Source organism: Urocampus carinirostris, chromosome 2 (genome assembly GCF_059441175.1).
Source record: "Urocampus carinirostris isolate Australia breed hairy pipefish chromosome 2, RoL_Ucar_1.0, whole genome shotgun sequence".
Classification (NCBI taxonomy): domain Eukaryota; kingdom Metazoa; phylum Chordata; class Actinopteri; order Syngnathiformes; family Syngnathidae; genus Urocampus; species Urocampus carinirostris.
Window position 1 is genome coordinate 47,403,416 of NC_142350.1, and position 24,430 is coordinate 47,427,845.

Here is a 24,430-nt window from a genome sequence, read left to right on the forward strand (position 1 = left end):
TTTGAAGTATTCCTTTATCATTGATGGGGTTGGAGTTCCTCAACTTGGCAGTTCTGTAATACATAAGAATCTATAGTGTACATATTTGTCCAATCAGTTTTCTTTTTTGCCCGGCATGGTATGAATTGAAATATGAATAAAGCATTATACAATGCACTAGCATTCACATGTTTGATAACTCATGAGTATGCAAAATTCTGCAAAGCACTGATTGACCAATTAATATCATCTACAGCCAGTGATGGCCAAGACTGGCATGTTATTGCAGAGGCTATAATAACTCCACCAACCCCCGAAGATTAACTCACCAAACCCATAGGGTTAAAATGAACCTAGGTTGAGAACCACTTATTACTTGGAAGCAGGAAGGCTTATTTGTGACTATTTTAGACATTTCTGCTTCAAACAAATGGGGAAAAAATGTGGAAAAAATGTAATAACACCAATGCAAAATATATCATAAAAAATGAAATATACAGTATATAATACTGGATTCTGGTTTGAGTTAAAACTATCTTGGTAGCATGTGGGTCTAAATCAAAATGTATTTGTATTCCACCTTTCAGGCAATGAAATGCAATAGGCAAAGAACCGTATAAAAACATTCAATGCACAATAAGAAACTAAAACACCCCTCTTTTTGTCCAGCCAAAAACCCGCAATGCCATACATAACAATCACACACAATGTTTATAAAGTTATGGCAAGGCACCGACTAACCATGTGAGACACAGAAGAGCTCTACATTTAAATGCCACAAGTGTAAAAAGACACTGAAAACAAAATATTAATGAATGCAACACGTCGGATTGTTAGCCAATCCATTGATTGCCAACTTGCAAACAGTCATAACTAGGTGTAACTGGGAAGACAAATCCTAAATATTTATATTGAATGACAACATCTACATTACCTAGCGAGTTGGTGTCACTATAATTTCCAGAGATCATAATTTTTTAGTTTCTGGTACATGCCCTTGAGAGGGATGGGCACCACCAGACTGTACTTGACCAAGACAAACCAGGGGAAAGGGTACCCTTAGGACCCTAGTGGTAAAGAGATCCAACCAACAAATTTGTTTTACAAGAGCAAAATAGGAATACATGATCTGAAACATCATGAAATGCTATCAGTAAATGTGAAAAAGTCATACTAGTCTGTAGTTTGCAATAATCTGTGGTCTGTACAGCCCTTTGAGACTCCTTGTGATTAATGGCGTCACTAATCTTACCTAGACTTGAGTAAGAAAAACAGATAGTCGTAAAAAAGAATGTCTGGATATCAATTTTTTATTATTGTGTACTGTCATTTTTGTGTGAAGGGGTGTGGCCTACATAGAATCTCCATGTTCTAGAATCCAAAAGGTCTTCTTGCGAGAGTTCATTATTTTTGTTTTGGCAGTTCTCAGTTGTTAAAAATCACATTGACAAGTGTGGTTCTCCTCACCCAAGTTTGAATTATATGGAGTTGTTGTTGTCTGTTATATAGTGGGTAATAACATCTTATTCCACACTGTAAAGTGAAAACATTGCAAAGCGGGGTCAAATATCTCCGGGTCTACTGTGTTAAACAATTAAACACCATTTTAAATTGCAACCATAGGGCAAACCCTTTTTGGCAAGCCGTTTAATAGACCTGTACATATTAAAAAGCATTATTGATGCATAGGTAGGGAAGAAGCAGCCTGTTTAACATTCAGTATGTAGAACACAATGTACGTCGCAAATCAGTGAAGCAGCAAGAATATGGTAAGTGAACCACTTTCCACAGTGAGTGTTCATGGTTAATGTAAAAAAAAAAAAAAAAAAGTAATAGGATCCGATAAACGTTTATGTTGTGGCACTTTTCGCATTTAACTGCAAAAGTCAATGTTATTTAAAAGTGCTTCAGTTCATAAAAACTATTGAAATTTCCACGGCGGGTAATTTTCAATCAGTTGTTAGGAAAAGTAAGGGTGCGGGAGCTAAATGATTGCTGCCAAAGCAATGCAGAAATCAAATTATTTGAATGCAAGAAAACTCAAAAGGAATGTCTCTGCCGGTACCGCTTAAGCTTTGCATTGCTCTCCACTCATAAATATGGATCAGCTTTTGTTTTGTGCCTCCCCACTCCACTGCAAAGTACTCCGTGGTCCTTGCAATCAAAGTGAACATAAAAAGTTACGCAGCATGAATAAGTCACCAGCGTGCATGCACGGTCAATAGTGAGCATTTAGAATAGATTGTCGGTTGCGAGAGACAGTGGCTGCGGCAGCCCTACAGCCCTACATACTTGCCCTAATTACCGCACAAAACAAACAGCCCAGGCGTAGAGGAAGCTGAGAAAATGTTCAACTGGTTTTCGCGCCGCACTCGCATTCATATGTTAATACGTTAGCTGCATGCCACGGATGCTTGCTCTACTGACTGCACGACTCCCGGAGGCCTCTCACCTGTTTTCCGCCGATTCCAGAGGGAAGATACTCATTTTCTGGTTTGGACATCGTATTGTAACAGACTACAGGTGAAAGGCATCCGGTTTATTTTTGACTCAGCGGCATAAAAACATGGCTGGGGATTCTTTGCATAAACAAAGAAAGGAAGAAGCAGAGCAGATTGTATACAGAAAGCCCTCTATCAGGGCGTTACGTTCCAAACCGAAGTTGTAATAGGCAGATTCATGAAGTCAAAGACCTTATTGTTTACAATTACTGTCCAAAAAAATTCCTTTATTTTGATAACTACTGTAGTACCATTTACTTGTATTCATCAATGTGAACTGAAAGCTTCAAATTGCAGAGATCAGCACTGCCGCACCACAACCAGAGTAAGGGCCCGGTCACACAGCCGTTTGCGTCTGTATCGCGGGTAAAATGTTGCGATTTTTTTTTTGCCCGTGGTTGCCCGCGATGGAAAATGCGCAAAATTGGCCAACCCGCTGTTCATCGGTGGTATGCCCGCAAAACAGACGCCGGCAACTGTTCTGCTTCCTCATCGCGTCATTATCTCGTGTGGACCACGAGTATAAAAGCTGCCGAGCCGGCGTTATGATTTATATACGGTGTGCATTACCGTTCGATTACGTTCACAACAAAAACAAAGACGGAATGGTTTATGTTGTATTACATTCCCAACAAATGCAAGACAAAGTGGATTTGGTTATATGTTCGCCATTACATTCCCTAAAAGTGAAATAAAACGAGGTAAAAGTGGTTGTAGTAGCGAGGGGATGCAAATCTCGGCATAACACCGGGCTGTAGAAATCATAACCGCTCAAGACACAGTCCCGTGAAGATCAAGATTTCAAGCTATGGCACCGAAGAAGCCAATATGTTATTATTGTAATAGTTTTTCATTTTTATTTTATTATCTTGTTATGAAATGAAAAGAAATTTCAAGAAATAAAAATGGATTAAGACGAGGTCACTACGGTGACGGGGATCCATGTCCACCCCTTGACGTCTCGAGCACAACTGACGTGTGCTCGGCAAATCGCGCTGTATACACGCGGAGAAAGGCGTTTGACCGTCACACGCGTAACACGCTAATTTCACGTAATAACACCGCGATACAGGAGCAGAACATGCTGTGACCGTGCTCCACCCACGATTACCCGCTGAAATTTCGCGTCCTACCCATGTGTAACCACGCCCTGGCCGCGGCCAGAGAACGTCGTTCCGCGTCATTTCCGCGTCATTACCTCGTGTGCCGCCCGCGGTTAACACGTGGTCTAAAGTTATGAGCAGCGCAAAACTTTTTCGCGCGGCCAACCGCGTGTGAATTTCCGACCGCGTGTAAAGCACTGCTGTATCTCGTCTATATGGCGATCTCAAAGCGTCCAACATCGTCTGCTTCACGGGCTGAAATTTCTGGCCGTGATTCAGCCTCGATACGCCCGTGAAAAGCTAGGTGACCGGGCCCTAAAGTTTTGAGCAGCGCAAAACTTTTTCGCGCTGCCAACCGCGTGTGAATTTCCGACCGCGTGTAAAGCACTGCTGTATCTCGTCTGTATGGCGATCTCAAAGCGTCCAACAGCGTCTGCTTCACACGCAGAAATTTCTGGCCGTGATTCAGACGCAAACGGCTGTGTGACCGGGCCCTAAAGTATCCTGCGGACTGGTTCTGAAAATAGCTCACAAGTGATGAGTCAGGGATTTTATTGGAAATTTGATTAATAACTGGCATGAGAAATCATTGACAGTGTCTTCAAAAAATATGTTTAAGAGCTTGTCTGTGCTTATTCTAATGATTACAACCTAGTGATAACTCAATAACATTGTAAGAACTTATTTTAAAAAGGTATTTTACGATAGTAACTCTTGCGTTAATCAGTTACAAATATGATGCTCAGGTTCAAACAGGTTGGCGACCCCTTATGTAGATCTAAGTCTTTAAGATGACCTTCTGCAATTGACAGACAAAATATTTTTGTGCTATCGGCTGAACTACCTCCCACAATCCCTTACTCCTTTTTTATTTCCGAATCTCATGTGCTTCGTAAAGAGTTAGCGAGTAGGTAATACAAGTGTATTTTTATACTGGAATTAATCGCTACGGCTCCAAAAGCTTGGAGTGATCCTAAGGACAAAGCAAAAACCTGATTACAAATTAAATGGAGCTAGCGATTATCAAGAAGTATAAGGAGGGCACAGGGATCGTTACCATTGTTACAAATATGACACTCACTGATTGAAAAACCATGACTAATAAAGAAAATAAGGGCAAGACAAGCCTCGGAAGAGGAAATTTTAAAATCAGTTTTAATTTTGTTCTGCCATTTTTCTGGATCCAGCCAATCACTCCAATGTACCAGCTGAAGTCACACCAAAGGCAAGTAAAATTTCATTTTTCCTTTGCATGTGCATTTTTAAATAATTTTATTCATTCATATAAAAGGTAAATGGTACTTCTTATATACAATTTCTTTATGTCAGTATTTTTATCTGGGATACACCAGGGTTTTGAGGCAGTTACCATTGTTTTTTATACCCCGCTATACAGCAATTCCACTTTGGGATCCCCATATCAAAACCAAATAATGTAACCAGGGGGTCTACTGTACTCATTTTCTGAGCCTAAGATAGCATTGTAACCGTCTACAGGTGAAAGGCAGATGGTTTGTATTTGATTCAGCGGTATGAAAATCTGGCTGAGGTTTTTAGCATAATCACGGAGAGGAAGAAGAAGAGCAAATTGAATAAACCGGTAGCGTAGTCGTGCCCTACAACAAATGCCCTTGGCCACGGTTATTATTATCGGTCGTAAACATTAACACAGTGTCGACCAGGTGATGCTAGGTTTTTATTTAGGTTTGTATGCTAGCTATTATTGTTTGGCCTCCTGTGAAGGTGATGTTTATTTATGTAACATTGGTTCATACCTCGTTTATGCAAAATGTTTTTAGTACCTGACCATTTTATGTGCTTTGTTGCCATCTTTTTGGATTAATTTATCAAAGTAGGTTGACCATTTGATTTCAATCAAAACAAAAATGGTTTCATTTCAGCTTCAGTTCCTCTACACCAAGGGTCTTCAACGTGAAGCCCACAGGTACCAGGGTTCCCCCTAAGGACAGCTGAGGTGCCCGCAGACCTGTTCTGAAAAAAGCAAACCAGTGGTAGGCCATTGTGATTTTATAGTATCATATTTTTTGGGTGCTCAACTGAGTCAATTAAATTCTTCCAGGAATTACACAGTAACAACATAGTAGCAACATGATAAGTTACTTTATAGAAATGCGTAATAAACTGGGTGCCCTTTGCACAAAGTAGTAACAAAAAGCAGCTCACAGCTTGAAAAAGGTTGGAGACATCTGCTCTACAGTAAATATTTAGATAAGTTATATTGCATAAATAGATAAGGCTCGTAGCCAGAAATGTCATGTATTAGAAGAAAATCTTGGACTTCTGAATGTTTTTAATTAGATTTTAGATTATGACATACACTGTAAGTACTTCTTGATATTAAAGTTTCTCAAATGAGCCTCACCACGCTAATTCTATTATCATGTGTGGGACTTGAGGTGCATCAATAGCAGAGACTCATAGTCAGAATTTTCAAGTATTAGAAGCAAATCTTGGGTTTCTAAATCATTTTTTCAGTTATATTCCAGATGTTTTACACAAGCACTGCCTTATAATTACGGTACTCAAATGACTTATATCACGCCAATTGTATTACTATTACAAGTGGAACTCACCGTGCATTAATACACGAGACTCAGTTGGAATTTTTAAATATTCAAAGACAAAGTTTTTGCGGCTGTAATTGTGTCTCAGTTGTATTCTAGATGTTTGACTTATGAAAAACTTGTTTAAAATGATGTTTCTCAAATGTCTTTTATTTAACTAATTGTATCACTTTTAGAAGCAGGACATGCGGTGTGGTAATCCCAAGAGCCAAGAAAAGATCCGCAGGTTTGAGAGGGTTCTCCATTCGGGCCCCTGTGCTGTAGAATGCTCTTCCCCTTGAGATTCAATCTGAAACCTCAGTGGAAATGTTTAAATCTAAGCTTAAAATTCTATTCTATAGCATTATGAATAACCTATATTTTATGTTGACAATATCTGAGTATTTTTTACCCTCATGTAGGTTTTAGATCAGGGGATGGTGTCATAATAGTCTGTGGTTTGCAATAATCTGTGGTCTGTGCAGCCCTTTGAGACTCTTTGTGATTAAGGATGTCACAAACGACCAGCTCGGTAGCCTAGATGGTAGGGCGCCCGCTCTGAGACTGGGAGGTCGCTGGTTCAAGCCTCGGCCGAGTCAGACTTACAACATTGGTACTCATTGCCTCCCTGCTTGGCGCTCAGCATTAAGGGTTGGAATTGGGGGGTTTGGTCACCTAATGACTAAAATGGCTGCGCCCTGTTTGGCTGCGGCTGCATCGGCTCGCTACAGTTTAACTGTACGGGTCAGGTGTATCGACATTTCGTTCTGTGTGCATTGTTACAAAGAATGACAATAAAAGTAAATTCTATTCTATTTTTCTAAATAAACATGACTTGACTTAATAGACCTGACTGGGAGTCAGAATTTTCAAATATGAGATGGGAGGGAACAAAGGTGGGAGCAAAAGATTGTGCTGGAATTCTGAAACGAGTGAATGGAATGAAAAACGTGTTGGCTGTGTTTGAAGTGAGGAATTTACTTTTTTTTTTTAATAAAGCTTGTAAAATTGAATTCAGCAGATTAAGTTTGCTTTAAAATAATACTTTGCTGCAGCCCTACCCTACTGTAAACTTCATGGGAAAATATGTAACTATGTTTTCACTTAACCTGACAAAGCCCTCAAATATATCGTCGATTATGACTCACAGTGGAATGATATGCAGGATAACAAAAACAAAGTGGGGGGCAAAGTTGTACCTAAGCAAAAATAAAAAAAAACCAAATAGTTCCAGTTCCCACTTTTCTATTCTCTCGAGTACATTAAGAGCAAGTTGGAAGGACCTGCAAGTCAAGCTGAACTAATAGAGGCTGATGTGTGGAAGAAAGCAAGCATGGCAGAGGGGAGGAGTTGGAAGTTTTCTGGACAAGGCAGCAAAGACACAAAAGCAAAGTGTGAGTAGCTACTTTTTTGTTACCGATTAGTGCAAAGGGCTACCAGTTTGATATAGATTTCAAAATTAACAAGCCATCATGATATCACTGTTAATATGTGTGTACCAAGTTGTAAGTATTAGAACTGCGCCATAACAGTCTTAGTCAACCTAAAATACGACTAGTTTATACAGCAGAACCCAGAGATACAGCATACCCGCCTGATGACATTTTCACTTTACAGTGTGGAAAACAAAATTTTAGGGCTTCACTTTACGGAATATTTTGCCTATTACATCAACTACATATTATTTCACTTGCCCAAAAACAAAAGTTTTATCTTTGCTGTGTTTGTGCGTATGAAGTCTGCTATTGGTAGACGTCATATAAAATGCTGGTTTGCAATTGGTTTGAGTTACAGAGTCTTAAAATTGCCGATATATACCGTATTTTCCGCACTATAAGGTGCACCTAAAAGTCTTAATTTTTTTCAAAAGCTGACCATGCGCCTTATAACACAGTGCGCCTTATATATGGCTCAATATTAAATTCGCAAGGTCTCGCAACTTACTCAACAGCTGCCGACTCGATTTTACCCCGAACGTGGAGTAGTCCGCGGTGTATGCTGGGATGTATATACCGGTGTTTCATTGGCTAACCAATGTGTCAATCATCATTTGAATCGATCACTATTGGCTGAAGTTATTCGGAGCCTCGGATTGGCTAGATGGCCAAAACAAACCCTGCAATCGGCCGAGTTTAGCAATGGCGTAGCAAGTCCGCTGTGTATGCTGGGATTTATATACCGGCGTTTCATTGGCTAACCAATGTGTCAATCATCCGTTAAATCGATCGCTATTGGCTGAAGTTATTCGGAGCCTCGGATTGGCTAGAGGGCCAAAACAAACCCTGCAATTGGCCCAAAAAGATGTGTCAATCATCCGTTAAATCGATCGCTATTGGCTGAAGTTATTCGGAGCCTCGGATTGGCTAGATGGCCAAAACAAACCCTGCAATCGGCCGAGTTTAGCAATGGCGTAGCAAGCTTGCTAAAGTACGCCATAAAGAAACATGTTTCAGTAGTCTGTATTTGTAAATATTCTACTCTCCTGGATTTACTTCACTCACGGTTGTAAGAAGACCATAATTGCGTATCATTATTGAACGTGAGAACTTAGGTGAGTTATGCGGCTTTATATTTTCCCGGTATCTTGTTTTAGAACGATCTTGATGTTGCTGTGATGAGTTGAGTGAATTAAACTCAATTCCAAGTGTTTATTGTCATGCACAGTAAAGTTGTGAGCGAAAAAGAAAATAGAAACATAGAAATGTTTGGCATTTCTTGAATCCCAAGACTTCAACCTTCCGAATGATATTTGAAATGACGCATTACGTGACATCGTACGGACACCGCATCCGCACGTGTCTACGACACGTATTTGCTTCTTTGCAAGCTTTGGGAATGTTAAGGGTGTAATCAGTTTGACTGAATCATCTGACTGTTTTGTCGACGTTCCCATTGTAGCGCCTTATAATCCGGTGCGCCTTATCTATGGAAGCTATAGGACCAAAAACTATTTTTTGGGGTTGCGCCCTATAACCCGGTGCGCCCTATAGTGCGGAAAATACGGTAATTGGACGAACTCCCTCTCACAATGCCTTTCTCTTCATTAGGGTTCAGAATCCCTTAAGACTACGGTTGTAAGATACAGAACTGTACTTAAGTCGGTAATACAATACTATATTAAATCAGACTGACGCTAAAGGGATACGCAAAAACATGAGAACCATAAAAAAAAAAGCTTGCCATTATCAAGAAATACAAAGGCGGCACACTGATCGTTACCCCTGGTTGGCTGCAAACAATAGACAATCGGGACTATTATATATGGTAAAAGGTAAATATAGCACTTTTCAAGTCACTGAAGACCTTTCAAAATGCTGTACAATGTGCCTCACACTTACCCATCATTAAAAAAAGGAGGCGATAAAGGCAAGGACATTTTCTAAGGAGAGGACAATCTGCGCAAGGGTATTTTTTTAAAACAGCTTAATTTCAAATCCAGGATTGCAGCCGCCTCCCCCCTCAGCTTCCACCCACTAACTCCACTATACCAGTTCAAGTCATTTCACACTAAATGTAAAAGAAAAAAAAAATCATTTTTCCTTTGCATGTATGAGTATTAATGAAGTTATTCTGGCATAAGGAGTCACTGGTGGTATGCTGGACACCAGACAGAAAGAACATACAGAGTGTAAACAACACAGCCCAGAAGATCATTGGCTGCTCTTAGCAGTGTCTAGAGGACATTGCCAACTTAAGATACCGCAGCAGAGCCATCAATTATAAAAGACTCTCACCTCGTCCACCATCTCTTTGAACTATTGCCCCCTGGCAGCGTTCCATGCCCCTTAATACAAGTAGGCCTACAAACAGACTCAATACCCTAAACAAGCGTGCGAAAGTGTGAAAATATACATATTGCGATTTATTTGGGATGTATTGTTTCTGCGAAGTGATTTTGCATTTTTACAAATTTAAACAAGACCCTGCACTATTGTTACGATGCAGTATTCTTTAATAAAATATTTTTTATGTGAATTTCCCTGCGGGGATGAATAAAGTATCTAATGTACTACTAGGCCGGTCACTAAGCACTACATTGTAAATGTGTTCGGCTATCATCCTGACAGTCTTTTATTTTTCTCTTTGAAGTCTTTATTACATGTCTACCTTTGAACGCTATGTCCATAATCTCGTTGAATACAATATTTCACAAAGCTGATATCAATGGCAAAAGACCATTCAAATTCAATAATTGAATCATGTTTATGTATGCATCTTATACATAGGTGGTACGTACTATGTACTTATTTGTCTTTATCTGGGGTGCATAGCCATTTACCATAAGTTTCTATCTATGGCAATTTACTTTGCGATCCCCGTTGCAGAACAAAGCATAGTCGGAACCAGGGCCTGCAGAATAGGGGCACAGAGTAATTGGCATATATTAACTAACAGGCTAATCTTACAAATAATTTTAGAAGAACATATAATGTATTTAGGGCAGCACAGCGGCGCAGTGGTTAGCGCGTGTGCGGCACAGTTCTGAGGTCATGGGTTCAAATCCAGCTACCAACCTTCCCGTGCGGAGTTTGCATGCGTGGGTTTCCTCCGGGCACTCCGGTTTCCTCCCACATTCCAAAAACATGCATGTCAGGTTAATTGGCCGGTCAAAATTGTCCCTGGGTGTGAATGAGCAAGCGAATTGTCTGTCCCTGTGTGCCCCGCCCACTGCTCGAAGATGGCTGGGATGGGCTCCAGCACCCCTGCGACCCTACTGAGGATAGGCGGTGCAGATAATGGGGGTTAATAGATGGATATAATGTATTTAAAGACACCGATCACGCCAATGGTTACTCATGCCAGTTCACCATTAAATTTTTCCAAGTAAATCACAATCACACCTCACAGCTGATCTATTTTTAGAACCGGTCCAAGGGCTCCTCAGGTGTTCTTATGGGGCCCGCGGGCACCACCTTGGTGCCCCCTGGTACGTGTTTGTCGCGGCTGTCAATCACCTTCCAAGCCACGCCTAAAAACGACCACTACGTCACTCACCGAAACTCGGGTCAAGGAGACCGAAAACGCGATAAGAATATGAAATTATCACATTTGCCGGCTTTGTTGGAAAGGGGTGATCGGAATAATATCAAAAAAAGAAAATTGTAATGTATTTCTCTTAAATGTAAAACTAGATGGAAAAATAAATGAGCGGCACCTGGTCGGACTTCCGCGTCCCCTCACCGCCCTGACAGGTGTTCAAGGTGATACCGAAACCGCAGTCTTATCAAAATACTTGATAAAATGTTCTTACCGTGAAACCAAAATGTCGAAACGAGGAGAAAAAGCGGCACTTTGAGGCAGTCTCGTCGACTTTCCAGGGCGTCTTGTCCGGCCATGGTCGCTCCAAATATTGGCGGAGGGTCGAGAGCAGGTTGTCGACGCCGGGGAGGGAGATGATAAAAATGTAAAAATCCCTAAAAAATTAAAAAGTCCAATTTGAGGTCAAATCTCGCTTTCAAAACTCTGCCTGGAGTTTATTCAGTATAATTCCACGAAGAAAAAAAACAGGTTGACGTTTCCCTTCTTGAACTCCCGGCGGGCTGATTCACTCTTGAATGTTGTGTGTGAGTGTGTGCGTGTGTTTCCGCGCTGCCTGCGCTCCAACAAATAGTCCCTCTTCCTTCACTCCAGAGCGCGTCCGAGCGAGGGTGTGACGTCATCCGCGGAGGAGGTGTCACGCAGCCCCCGTGCCCCCACGCCCGACCTACCAGGGTTCGATTGGACCTGGTTTAGATTCTCTAGACTAGGTTTAAGGTTTTTTTTGTGTGTGTGCGTGAACAACTTGTTGCGAAAGCCCAAAGCTGTTGAATCTCTTCTTGGAATAAAAAAGAAGAAAAAACACAACACCGGCTTGTTTGCGATATTTGGATTTGGTAGAAGAAGATTTGTGTTGAAACGATGTATTTTAAGGTTGCAGTAGTCCAAGAAACATTCCCAAAGTGCCGGTTCGATGATTGTGCAATGGTTGAGGTCTGGGGAGAGAATTCTAGCGCCATCTGGTGCCTTGGATCAAAACACCTAAACAAGCACGCAAAACTGAAAATGTACATCTTGACACTTATTTGGGACGTTTTTTAATGTTGCTACCAATGTTCCCTCTAATTTTCCACGGGTCTGAGCGTTCACACAAAGTCGGTGAGCAACGCTTAAAACAACAGTGAGCAACCATAATCCCAAGTGTGGCAAGATAATTAATTATCAAACATGTCCAAAACTTGACATCAAGTTACATTTTGCTGAGTTTCCGGCAATGCAAAATAATTTTTCTCTTTTGAATGAATTGACTCATGTACTATTGCAAAGGTTTTACGGCCTACAAACGTCGTTTGTTCTTACAATTCTTTCACAATATATCCATTTCTTTTTATTTCCTGATATATTTTGTCACATAATGTTAACATTTTGGGGGGCTTATTTAGTCGGTTGTAAGATACAGAACTGTACTTAATCACATTTTTTAGTGGAAGTACAATGTTGGCAACAAGATTCACTTGATATAATTGGAAATTATTTGAATGCACCACAAACTTTTTATTCTTTTTTCCGTGTTTTTTTCTACTTTTTTTGTTACTTTTTTCTTTTTGTTCTCTATTTACTTTTTTCCTACATTTCTTTCTTTTCTTTTTTATAGCTTTTTTCAAAAATTTTCCTTCTTTTTTTCTCTTCTTTTTGTTTCTTTTTTTCTCAGCTTTTCACTACTTTTTCATTTTGGTATTTTTTTCTTTTTTGTTCTATTCCCCCCTTCCTTTAAGTCATGTTGTGCATCATTTTACATAATATTTGGTGATGTTGGGATTAAAGAAGCAAAAACAACCGGAAGAGCCGTTTAGGACCGGTTCCTTTTAGTGAGCCAAGCCAAAGAAGCCGGTGTTATATTTGATCCTAATTTGTCGTTTCAGTCACATGTGAAAAATATTACTAGAATAGCTTTCTACCACCTCTGTAATATAACGAAGATTCGCTCGATGCTGTCCCAATCTGATGCAGAGGTTTTAATGAAATGAAATGATCTGCATTTATATAGCGCTTTTCAAGTCAATGACTTCCCAAAGCGCTTTACAGTGTGCTTCACATTTTCCAATAGCGGCCTTGTATTGCAGCCATGTAAGACGCTAACCTGCTCATTGGGGGTATTAGGGGTTCAGTGTCTTACCCAAGGATACTTCGACATGTAACACGGACAAGCCGGGATTCAAACTGGGATCCCTTGATCCCAAGACGAGCGCTCTACCTCCTGAGCTACTGCCGCCCAATCCATGCGTTTATTACTACTCAGCTTGATTACTGTAATGTATTGCTTTCTGGTCTCCCGATGTCTAGCATCAAAAGTTTGCAGCCGGTTCAGAATGCGGCAGCTAGACTCTTGACCAAGACAAAAAAGTTTGAGCATATTACTCCTGTATTGGCCAACCTGCACTGGCTCCCAGTCCACTTAAGATGTGACTTTATGGTTCTCTTATTAACATACAAATGTTTGCATGGACTTGCACCCTCTTATCTCTCAGATATGATTTCCCCCTATCTTCCTGTACGGAGCGTCCGCTCTGAAAATGCCGGTCTACTTGTGGCTCCGAGAGCCAAGAAGTCTGCAGGCTCGAGAGCATTCTCTAGTCGAGCCCAGGCGCTGTGGAATGCTCTGCCTCCTGAGATAAGATCTAAAACCTCAGTGTAAGTTTTTAAATCTAGACTTCTATTCAAAAGCTTATGATTGATGCCCACCTCATATTTTGTATTGTCCTGTCTTTTTCCAACTGCATACCTGTCAAGCTCCAGGGCTCCATGCCCATACAAACTGTTGTATTTTCCCTTACAAAATACAAAATAATCTTACACCATATCTTTTTTTAAACGTGTTTATTTGTGTAGTTTAACATGTTATATTGTACATGTGTTTCGTTATATCATATATATTGTTAATTAACATTTTGTTGTGAGATACTGAGTTGCTCGACATGAAGTAGGTTTATTATAAAAAAGTTCAAAAATTAAGTTGCTTAGACGTTCACTGTAGAAGGAAAAAGTACATGCAAATATGATTAAGTCGAATTTTCTTATTCGAATTATGAATTCATTTTCTGCATTAAATTATTGTTGGTGATATACTGATTAAAGGGATAACCACAAACCTGTCTTTTTTCATTTTCTCCTTTTATAATTTGTTTTTTTCTTAACTTCTTTATACGACATAATAATTCGTAATATAATGCATCAAAGCAAGTGAGCCGTTTGAGAGCCGGCTCTCTTTAATGAGTTGAGCCGAAAAAGCCAGTTCTCTATAAAGAGACGGACTTCCTTTCACTACACAACTACCACATGAAATCCGATGTTTTTTAAGACCACATGTCTTTCAAATTTACTCATTCAACCCCGCCTGTTGTTTTCAGATCAGAATGACTTAATTTAAGTTTCAATTCAGGTTCGGCCATTGCGACTTGATGATCGTATTCAAAGAAAATTCAAAACTATGTTGTCATGTAGGCCTACTGCTCTGCTTTCGCTTTGTTCACGTGTGATCAGAATGATGCATGAGGGGAAATCCCCAGGCGGTAGACGCATGCGCACAGTAGCATCAAACCGCTCGCTTCGTTTGCAACGAAAAAAAACGATACCGAGATAGAGGCTACCGCGGCGAACTTGTTTGACTTGATTGGTTTGCCGTTTCGTGATAGTCGGTGTATACCGGATGGTACCCATAATTGACAAATTTGCGTTTTTCCGTACAGATTTTCTCGTACGTCGTACACATCTTCAAATGCATAATAAACGTATTTTGTACGGCAAAAACGTACAAGTTTACAGGTAGGCGACTGTCTGGCTGGTGGCGATATGAAGGAGAAGGACGATCTGAGATGAGTCAGCGGACCAGCGTCTGGACCTGAAGCTTGTCAACGCCTGCATCGACCAGCCAGCAGAGATGGGAAGCTGCGTCGTTGCTGTTAAGGACTTTTTGGACTAGTTTACAGGCTTGAGGCGTCGTTGCTGTCATGCAATTTCCGGATAAACTTCAACATGTTACCTAGTCTTCTCTTTTATTGATGTTTACTATGTTTGTGTACTGTAACTCAATGCTAAATCTATTCCACCCTGGTCATCCTTGAAGGGGGATTACCACTTGTGAGGCCCCTTCTCAAGCTTTCTTTTTTCCTCACGCTGAGGTATTGTTGGAATGATATACATATATTTATCCTACAGTTGACATTAATATGTTATAAGTGTTCTCAGCCCTTTTTGTAGAGTTTTCAGTTTGTAAGCTGTTCTTCAAGGCCATGAGTTGTTTTTTGTACAGTCTGTCTCTTTATCTCACATACCAATGGGTGCAACTTGCCCTGGAATAATCTGTGTAATAATATTCCTTTTATGCGTGCAATAACTCAAGTTGTTTTTCACCGAAAGCCTTGAAAGAAGAAAGGAGGTGTCCAAACAGAAACCAGCTGTGATCATCGGGCGGAAAGCAAGGCGTGCGAAAGAAGATTAATTAACTCTGCGTAGCAACAGTTAGAATGCGGTCTCAACCAGTTAGAATAGAACCCCTCCCTTTTGAGAAGTTGAGACTTATGTACGATAGGGTGAATCCTAATAAAAAGAGGAGAGGGATCGAAGATTTCTTCAGAGTGATTTGAGAGATTGGCGGTATACAATCTTCGATCGCTCTCCTTGCAAGATATCTAAAAACTGATCAGATTCTCTTTGTCTTTTATTTCAGAACGTTTTATCATAAGTGATGAGGACTTAAACCTAACAGGTATTGAGTTTTTCCTTGCCCGCATGTTGGTTTAAGATCAGGCGATAGTGTAATGGTTATCCTGTGCAGTCCTTTGGGACATTTGTGTGATTAAGGGCTATACAAATAAATGTGACTTGACTTGACTGGTAGATGCCTTGCATGGCTGACTCCCTACTGGTGTGTGAGTGTGTGTGTGAATAGGTAAGTGTGAAGCACATTGTAAAGCGCTTTGGAGGTCTTCATTGACTTGAAAAGCGCTATTAAAATGCAGACCATTTACCATTTACCATTTGTTGCCAAAACAACATTGTACAACGTGATACTGTAAGTAATAACAATTTGATGATGTGTCGCGGTTGCCCATTGCCCTCACTGCGGCCCGCCTATTTGGCGCCAGCTGCGGCTCCTCGCCTGATTGGCTTCCCTCCTATTTAAACTCAGTGCTCTCATTCATTCCTTGTCAGTCTGTCAACGAACCTCTGTACTTGATAGACTTGTGTTTTGACTCTGTCCAGTATCCTGCTCATGTATCCGGTATCGATCCCGCCTGTCTCGTCCTGTCAGGTATCTTGCTCCAGTGTCCGGTATCGACCCCGTCCGTCTCGTCCTGTCCGGTATCTTGCTCCAGTCTCCAGTATCCGATATCGATCTCGTCTGTCTCCTCCTGCCCGGTATCTGGCTCCAATCTCCAGTATCCGATATCGATCCCGCCTGTTTCGTCCTGTACAGTATCTTGCTCCAGTATCCGATATCGATCCCGTCTGTCCCGTCCGGTATCTACCTGTTTGTCCTGTATCGATCCCATCTGTTCTGTCCGGCCTCGATCTCGTCTGCCTCTGACTTCTTCCGCCTAGCAATCGCTGCATCCCTGGCGTTTGTGTTCACGCGCATGACTGCCCCATTTCCGTAAAATAAAGCTTGTGTGAAAACGTTATGCGTGTGGGTCCTCTGTCTGTTCGGGTTCTGACATGATGAGAAAGTATCAACTGCCTTTTCCTTTGTCATTTTAGATTCCGAGTGTTCTAAAGAGTACACAGAGGACTTGGGCGTATTATTATTGTTATTATTATCATTATTGTTATTGTAGGGCGGCAGTAGCTCAGGAGGTAGAGTGCTCGTCTTGGGATCAAGGGATCCCAGCTCGAATCCCGGCTCGTCCGTGTTACATGTCGAAGTGTCCTTAGGTAAGACACTGAACCCCTAATACACCCAATAAGCAGGTTAGCGCCTTACATGGCTGCAAGGCCGCTATTGTGAAATGGAGAGCACATTGTAAAGCGCTTTGGGAAGTCATTGACTTGAAAAGCGCTATATAAATGCAGATCATTTCATTTCATCCAGGTCCATGGTACAGAAAAGGTTGCCGACCACTGTTGTACTACGATAACATTAGCCATCAACGGTGACTTTGTTGAATGCTACCAGTGACAAAGACAATCTGGATTAGAGCCGAAATGGGCAAAAAGAAATCGGTCAACAAATAATATTTTTTTTAATTACTTGTTTATTTATCTTTTCAGTACAAAATAGTTTTACAGCGTACATATACGAAATGATCAAAAAGCATATAGAATACAGGGGAAACGTACAAGTTGACAAGTACGGAATGGAATACAATAGAATCAAATAATTTAGAATAGTCACAGCCTCTTTGCAGAAGTGACAGTACCCCAGGATGCAAGTGACGTCTAGGTTGATGTCCCTGCCTGAAGTACAAACGCATCTAAAATAACAATGAAAAGAATCTTCTTTATTGTTATTGAATACAGGCTATCTTACTTTTTTCTTTTTACATTTTTTTGCGTGCTTGTTTAGGGTGGCAGTGGCTCTGGGAAAGAAATTTTGATTTCACTCAGCATGTTGGCTTGTTTATGCAGAAACAATTTTGGACATTTTATTTATTTGTTTAAATGACAAGAAGAATGTCTTTTTTATCTCAGCCTTTTTCTATCAGAAGAATAGAGATGTCGAACTCAGCTTGGCTCTGGGGCTAAATCCAGACTTTCTGTTCTCAGTTAGGCCGTATCAGTAAAACATTTTTTTGCTTACCAAACTTTTTCAGTATTATTATTCAGCCAATTTTATTAGCCTACCCTACATATTATAATCATGGATCACAGGGATTTTATTTTTATTCACAAACAAATTATTTTCATTTTTGGAATCAAACGCTTTTACTGGTTAATTTGATCAGTTGAGTGAATGCAGTTTTACACCTAAACCTACTCACCACACTATACCACTCAAGTAAGAGATCTGAAAAAAATCTAATTTTTTTGCCCTTATTGCAGTACTTGTTTCAAATGAATAAAGGAGAAATACCAAATCAAAGTTTTATTATTGCATGGGCAATATGATTAGACTACATCATATCAAACTACTTGGCTGGGCCTACTAAAGCTGAGAGTATATCCTTTACTATCACTATATTTACCACAGAAATATTACAACATAAATGCTACAAAAATACAACGACAGTACAGTGGGACCTCGCTACTTCGCGGTTCCGCGTTCGCGGGTTCAGAGCTTCGCGGGTCTAAAAAATAATAATAATAAAATAAAACATTTTTTTTTTTTTAATAATTTTTATTTTATTTTTTTAAAGCATTTTTAAAGGGGCGTCGCTACTTTGTGGTTCCACGTTCACGGGTTCAGAGCTTCGCAGGTCTAAAAAATAAAAATAATGAAATAAAATTATTAAAAAAATAAATAATATATATATACATATATATATATATATATATATATATATATATATATATATATATATATATATATATATATATATATATATATATATATATATATATATATATATATATAAAAATAATAATAATAAAATAAATTTAACATGTCTGCCTGGAGGGCAGCAGGGTGGTGCAGTGGTTAGCACGTGTGTGACACAGTTCTGAGGTCATGAGATCAAATCTCCTGTGTGGAGTTTGCATGTTCTCCCTGTGCCTGCGTGGGTTTCCTCTGGGCACTCCGGTTTCCTCCCACATTCCAAAAACATTCATGCCAGGTTAATTGGCCAGTCCAAATTGTCCGAGGTGTGAATGAGCGAGTGAATTGTCTGTCCCTGTGTGCCCTGCGACTGTCTGGCAACCAGTTCAGGGTGTCCCTTGTCCACTGCCCGAAGACAGCTGGGATGGGCTCCAGCACCCCCGCGACCCTACTGAGGATAAGTGGTGCAGCTAATGGATGGATGGATGGGTGTCTGCATGGGTATTTATTCATAAATGAAAAGTTAGGTCTCCAGAACGGGCCCCTTGCCAATGTTTTTCACCCAATGTGGCCCCCAAATAGTTGCCCACGCCTGATCTATAGTTTCAGTAAAGTCTCCCCTCCTTCTCATATTCTCTCAGAACGACATCAAATGTTGTTCAATGTTGCTGTTTTGCTCTGAATTGAAAAGCACACCAGAGCACCCAAGAGCGTTATCTAATTCAGGTCTAATCCGTAAACCCGAGCGCCTCACCTCGCAGCTAGCCTAATTATATCTCTCCGAGTTGCTCGCTTCAACACTCAATTTCTTCATCCGGCCTCCATTTTCACAAGTGTCACCATCTTATTTAGCGGATTTTGTATTGTGGAGGCGCCGATAACTATTTGGGGTCAGGTCGAGTGCCTGCAAAACAAATCATTCCGTATTATGCCCTTTCTTTTACTTTTATGAGGGGATTTCATTTTCATACGAATACTTGGCCAAGCAAAGACGCTGCCGCTTTTAAATGCCAAAAGAGTTTTCCTCGCTTTTATTATTAACGTTTGAAATCGGCTTTTTGTGCCAAGCGCGATTATGCTTGGTAAAGGCTTATTCAAAGGGTGAAGTCGTACCCTCAGACCACTGCCTCTTTTTTTTCTATGCAGTCAATAATTATAGTCACGAGGAAGAAATTCGAAGTTGCAATCCCATTACTTCCCCTTCGTCTTGTTTATCCTCTTCCTGTCCTTTCCACTTCTTTAGGGAGAGGACAAGGGAATTGAGGGTCCTAGTTCACCTTGATGCTCAACATCTCCAAAAAATGTCTATACATTCTTCTTTTACTCTTGTGAATGACGCACCAGGGTGCGCTAGCCAGCCTAATTAGGCTTAATCCTAATACTTCCCCTTTCACCTACCCCATTTATTTTTTTATGTTATTCCTTCCTTGCCAAGGTCCTTCTTGGGGTGTCATAGAAGCCCAGCACAGAAACATGGATTAGTGCGGTAATGGGTGTCTTTATTCGGTACACGAGGAGTCAGGTATTGAGGCAACAGTATCAAGATCACCAAAGGCAGCAGTCATGGTCCATAACGCAAGAAAGGGGTCAGTGATCCGGAAAACTCACTAAAGCAAAGGCAACAGTCCAAAGGTTTAGCAGGTAGTACTCGTGGTCGGGGATGGTAGTAAGGGTTCGGTACAGTGGGGAAAAACAAGGCTGTGACAAATACCATTACCCCCCCTTCCAGCCACAGACTCTCAAAAAGAAGGAATCTCGAAAGACTCACCATTTGTTCCACAAGACCTTTTCTTGTTTCTTGTTCTTATTTTTGTTTCCCCTTGGATTATTGGATTACCTTAGCCGCCTGATCTGACCCACACCTGTGATGGACAAAACCACATCCGCCTGCCGACGCCATCTCCACAACCATCTCCATGCCCGTCTTCCAATGCCAGTGTCTCCATGCTCGTGATGGACAGCTTCAAAAAGTGCTCACTACAGATGTGCTCACTGACAATGACGTTATTTTGGGTTCCAGGAAATGACCAAACTACAGATGTATAAATAAGGTTCAAACCACCAAAGTGTTGAATTGTAATCAAGAGTATTAAATTTCCTTTATGTGCTGTGACATGATTCATGCTAGAGATTCTTTTTTGTGTGTTTGAATGGAATTGGTTCATTTGGCATTCACAGAAGTTTATTTTGTTGAAAGCCCCAGTACCTTAGGAGGAACACACATAGCAGGCTCAAATGACACGTTTCCGGTGGTTGATGACGTCACAAGACATGTAGAAGCATGCGGCAATGTCTGCCTTGGTCTTTTCTCTTCTCAAATGGGCGCTCTTTTCCCTGGACTAGGAGGCCTGACCCAGAGCTGCCACGGGGCTTGATCGCCCATGACTATCTCCCTCCCTCTCTCCTGTCTCAACTAAGAAGCATGCGACGAGACTACAACGAGAGAGAGCTTCAAACTTGGAAACCCCGCAGTGTCCCTTATCCCCCCTTATTGGTCATAATTATTCGCATACGCCAGAATCCTCTCTAATCATTGGCTCCGTTGATTATCTTAACGTCCAGTTTATCCATGATTGGGTTTTTTTTATCACTGCTGAATCATTTTTCTCTTTTCCACATGTTACCATTTTTAATTAGAAACTTTAGTTTGTCTTGATGTTTTCTTTGTTAATTGATTCATTGTATAAATAAATTGTAGTTTGTTTAGATTCAAACAGTGTGTGCATCTGTTTCTGTCTGCATTTTCCTTCCGATCAATAATTCTTATCAAAATTAATGAACTTTAAATTGATAACTGTAAAGTAAATTCAAAATTCGGAATGACTTAAGGTTTGACGTAGAGTCTGATAAAATCTAATTTGTGTGGTAGACCTCTGGCACATTCTGATGGTTAAGACAATAATGGCAAGCAGGCCGAGGTCCCTGCCCACCAAATTCGATTCTAAACTATACAGATTAAAACTGAGTTTCCTTACAATAGGCGACAAACTAGCACCGAGGGTTTTAATGATGAAGAGAGAGATGTGTGAATAAAGCATAATCAAGACAAGTGAAAGCATGGGTGGGGGTGTCGTGTAAACTACAGCCAGAGAGTGACCAAATAAGGAAAGGACAATTAAGAGGGGAAGAGAGAGAAAACCAAACCTAAGTGCAGGACTGTGACATTCCATAATCTAGGGCACAATCCCATTGCTACCTATTTGTCTTGTTGATCTGCCTCCTCTCCCTTCCCCTTCTTTGGAGAGGTTAACGGAAAAATTAATCCAGAGATTGGGGGCTCAAAATCCTAGATTACCTTTGTTTTACATCTTCAAAAAAATTTTCTTTTCACTCTTGCTAATGACACAGCAGGGTGCGCCTGTTTGTTTTTAAAGTAGCTTGATGAAGCTCAATCGCGTTACTTCCCCTCTTGCCCACACCACTTTTTTTTGTTTATCATCCTCATTGGAGAGGGTAAAGGAATGATTCTTCTAGGAATTGGGGATCCCAGATGACTCTGATGCTTTCCATCTTCAGAAATCTTCTATACCTTATTCTTTTACACTTGCTTATGACACAGCAGAGTGTGCTAGCTTGTTCTCTAAAGCAGTTTCATTCTGCTCAATTGCGTTACTTCCCATTTCAACTACTCCACTTTGTCTTACTAATACTACAAACCCAGATTTCATATTTAAACAGGAACTTAATATATTATTTTGCTTTCATTGTGAGTGTTTCCAAACCAAGTTTGCAAAAGTAACATATTTAAAAACCGCTATAAAGAAATGTAACATGTTGATGTCTGCATGAATATTTATTCATAAATAAAAAATTGGTAAAGGTCTCCAGGGCCAGATTTTTTTTAACCCAATACAGCCCGCCACTGCAAATAGTTGCCCACCTCTGCTTTAAAAGAACCTACATTTTTTATGTTATTTTTTGCCTGTAGTAGTTTGCATGCGCAAACTGGATGAGCCGATGCTGGCAGTAAGCAGTCATTACCAGTCTTGGGCGGTCTCTACTGGATTTCCTTTGTACAGCGAGCAAGATTTTCTCAAGAAATTCTCACGTTTAGAGTTGCTTGTATAAAGAAGTACTACCCTAAGTCTGATTTCTCTAATGCTGAGGTTTCAGAAGTTTTCTGTGGTGACACCACGCAAGACGGTGATTAGGATTCCACAGGCTTTTGCGGCTATATCACTGTGTTTATTTCTGTCTTTCATCCATTGTTCCTCCCCGCAGCATATCCACTTTTCACTTTTTCCCCCTTCTCTCCTCGCAAGCGGCCACTTCACTCACAGCCTATCTATTTCTTTTCTGGCCGTCTCACACCCTTCACTCCCTTTGATCGTTTACGCTTTCCATGGCAATTTCCGCCTCTATCGTCCTCTTTTCTTTCTTCTTTTTACTCCCGTCGCTTTTGTCCACTCGTCCTTGGCGTCCCTCTGCCGCTCAGGCGATGTCGGTCCCTCGGGCTCTCCAGGGGCCCCTGCGGCACTGATAACGAAACGCGTAGTTAACAGATAGCGCGCTCTGACGGTGGATTCATTAAAGGGAGCAGAGCGAGGACTGTGGTGATTATTTACCCGCAAACGGGGTGACTTGTATGAGGGGCCGTTTGAGAAGTAAATTATACTTGTTGTCACATATAACGTCATATTCTCACACATGCACAACTACAGCGTTTTGCAAAAGTATTGTCTCCTCAAGAGCTTTTTGACATATTGTCATATTTCAGGCTTCAAATTTATAGATAGAAATTGTTTTTAAACAATCAATAACATGTGAGACACAATCACAAAAAGTAACCAGATTGATTCAACATTTTATATTGTGCTAAAAAATAAAATAAAAGATATTGGCGCCGTTTGAATTAATAGGTTGTACGACCTCCTTTGCTGGAATTACAGCCACAAGTCTTTTTGGGTATGTCTATAGGTTTTGCATATCTTGAAACGGATATATTTGCCCATTTTTGCTTAAGTAACAGCTCAAGTTACTTGAGGTTTGATGGTGATCGTTTGTGCTCAGCATTTTTCAGATCTTCCACATATGCTTTTGAAGTCTGAACTTTGGCTTGGCCATTCCAACACCCTAGATCTTCCCAGTTCCTACTGAAGAAAAGAATGATGCTGCTCCTGATTGTACCACCTAAACTGTGTATGCCCGCAGGTCTTCCAATGTGATCAATTCTCTATTGGTGGCTTCTCTGATTAGTTTTATCCCTGTTTGGGCTGAAGATGTACAGGGATGGACAGGTCTTGTTAGGTTGCTGTGGTTGTATCCTATGTCTATTTTGATATTATTGCTTATACACAGTCCTTTGGAAGATGTGTAAAAGTTGCAAAGTCTTCTTGTATCCCATTCCTGCTTTGACCCTTTCCACAACTTTGTCCTGGAGATATATGGTGTGTTCTTTGGTTTTTATAGTGCTCTCTGCTCCGGGTGTCTATTTCCACAGACCAATGAACCACTCATGAAGCACGTGTATTCAAATTACCACATAATGACACACTGGCACTCTGTTATTGTTAGTCATTCAGGTAAACATTAGATCATTCAGAAGTCATTATGGAACTTCTGGAGTCAGTTGGCTGAAGTGAGAGACGAGGGGGCCATCATATTTGCAGCACCCACTTTTCAGTTTTTTCCTTGTAAATAGAATATAAAATGTCAAAAGGATTTGTCCCCACTTTATGATTGTGTCCCTCATGTTGTCGATTCTTATAAAATATTTTCAGTTTTTTAACTTTAAGTTTAAAACCTGAAATGTGTCAAAAAGACAAAAAGTTCTTAGGGGTCAACCACCTTTTCTAGACACAGTAGTAGTGTTTGGGCATGGGAATGACGGTGTCT

The 24,430-nt window shown here is 40.6% G+C and overlaps 1 protein-coding gene across 2 annotated transcripts in view; it reads right to left on the minus strand.

The window, feature by feature from the left end:
• The window catches only part of LOC148372175 (poliovirus receptor homolog), a 234,246-nt gene extending 222,490 nt beyond the window's left edge, over positions 1-11,756 (minus strand). The window contains exon 1 of one of the 2 annotated variants that reach the window (XM_088326788.1): positions 11,399-11,755. In XM_088326788.1, coding sequence (XP_088182914.1) covers positions 11,399-11,483 — 85 coding nt within the window. In that variant the 5' untranslated portion in view covers positions 11,484-11,755. Of the gene's footprint in view, positions 1-11,398 lie in introns of both variants that reach the window. The other variant, XM_088326787.1, reaches the window with a different exon arrangement.
• Between the last annotated feature and the right edge of the window lie 12,674 nt (positions 11,757-24,430).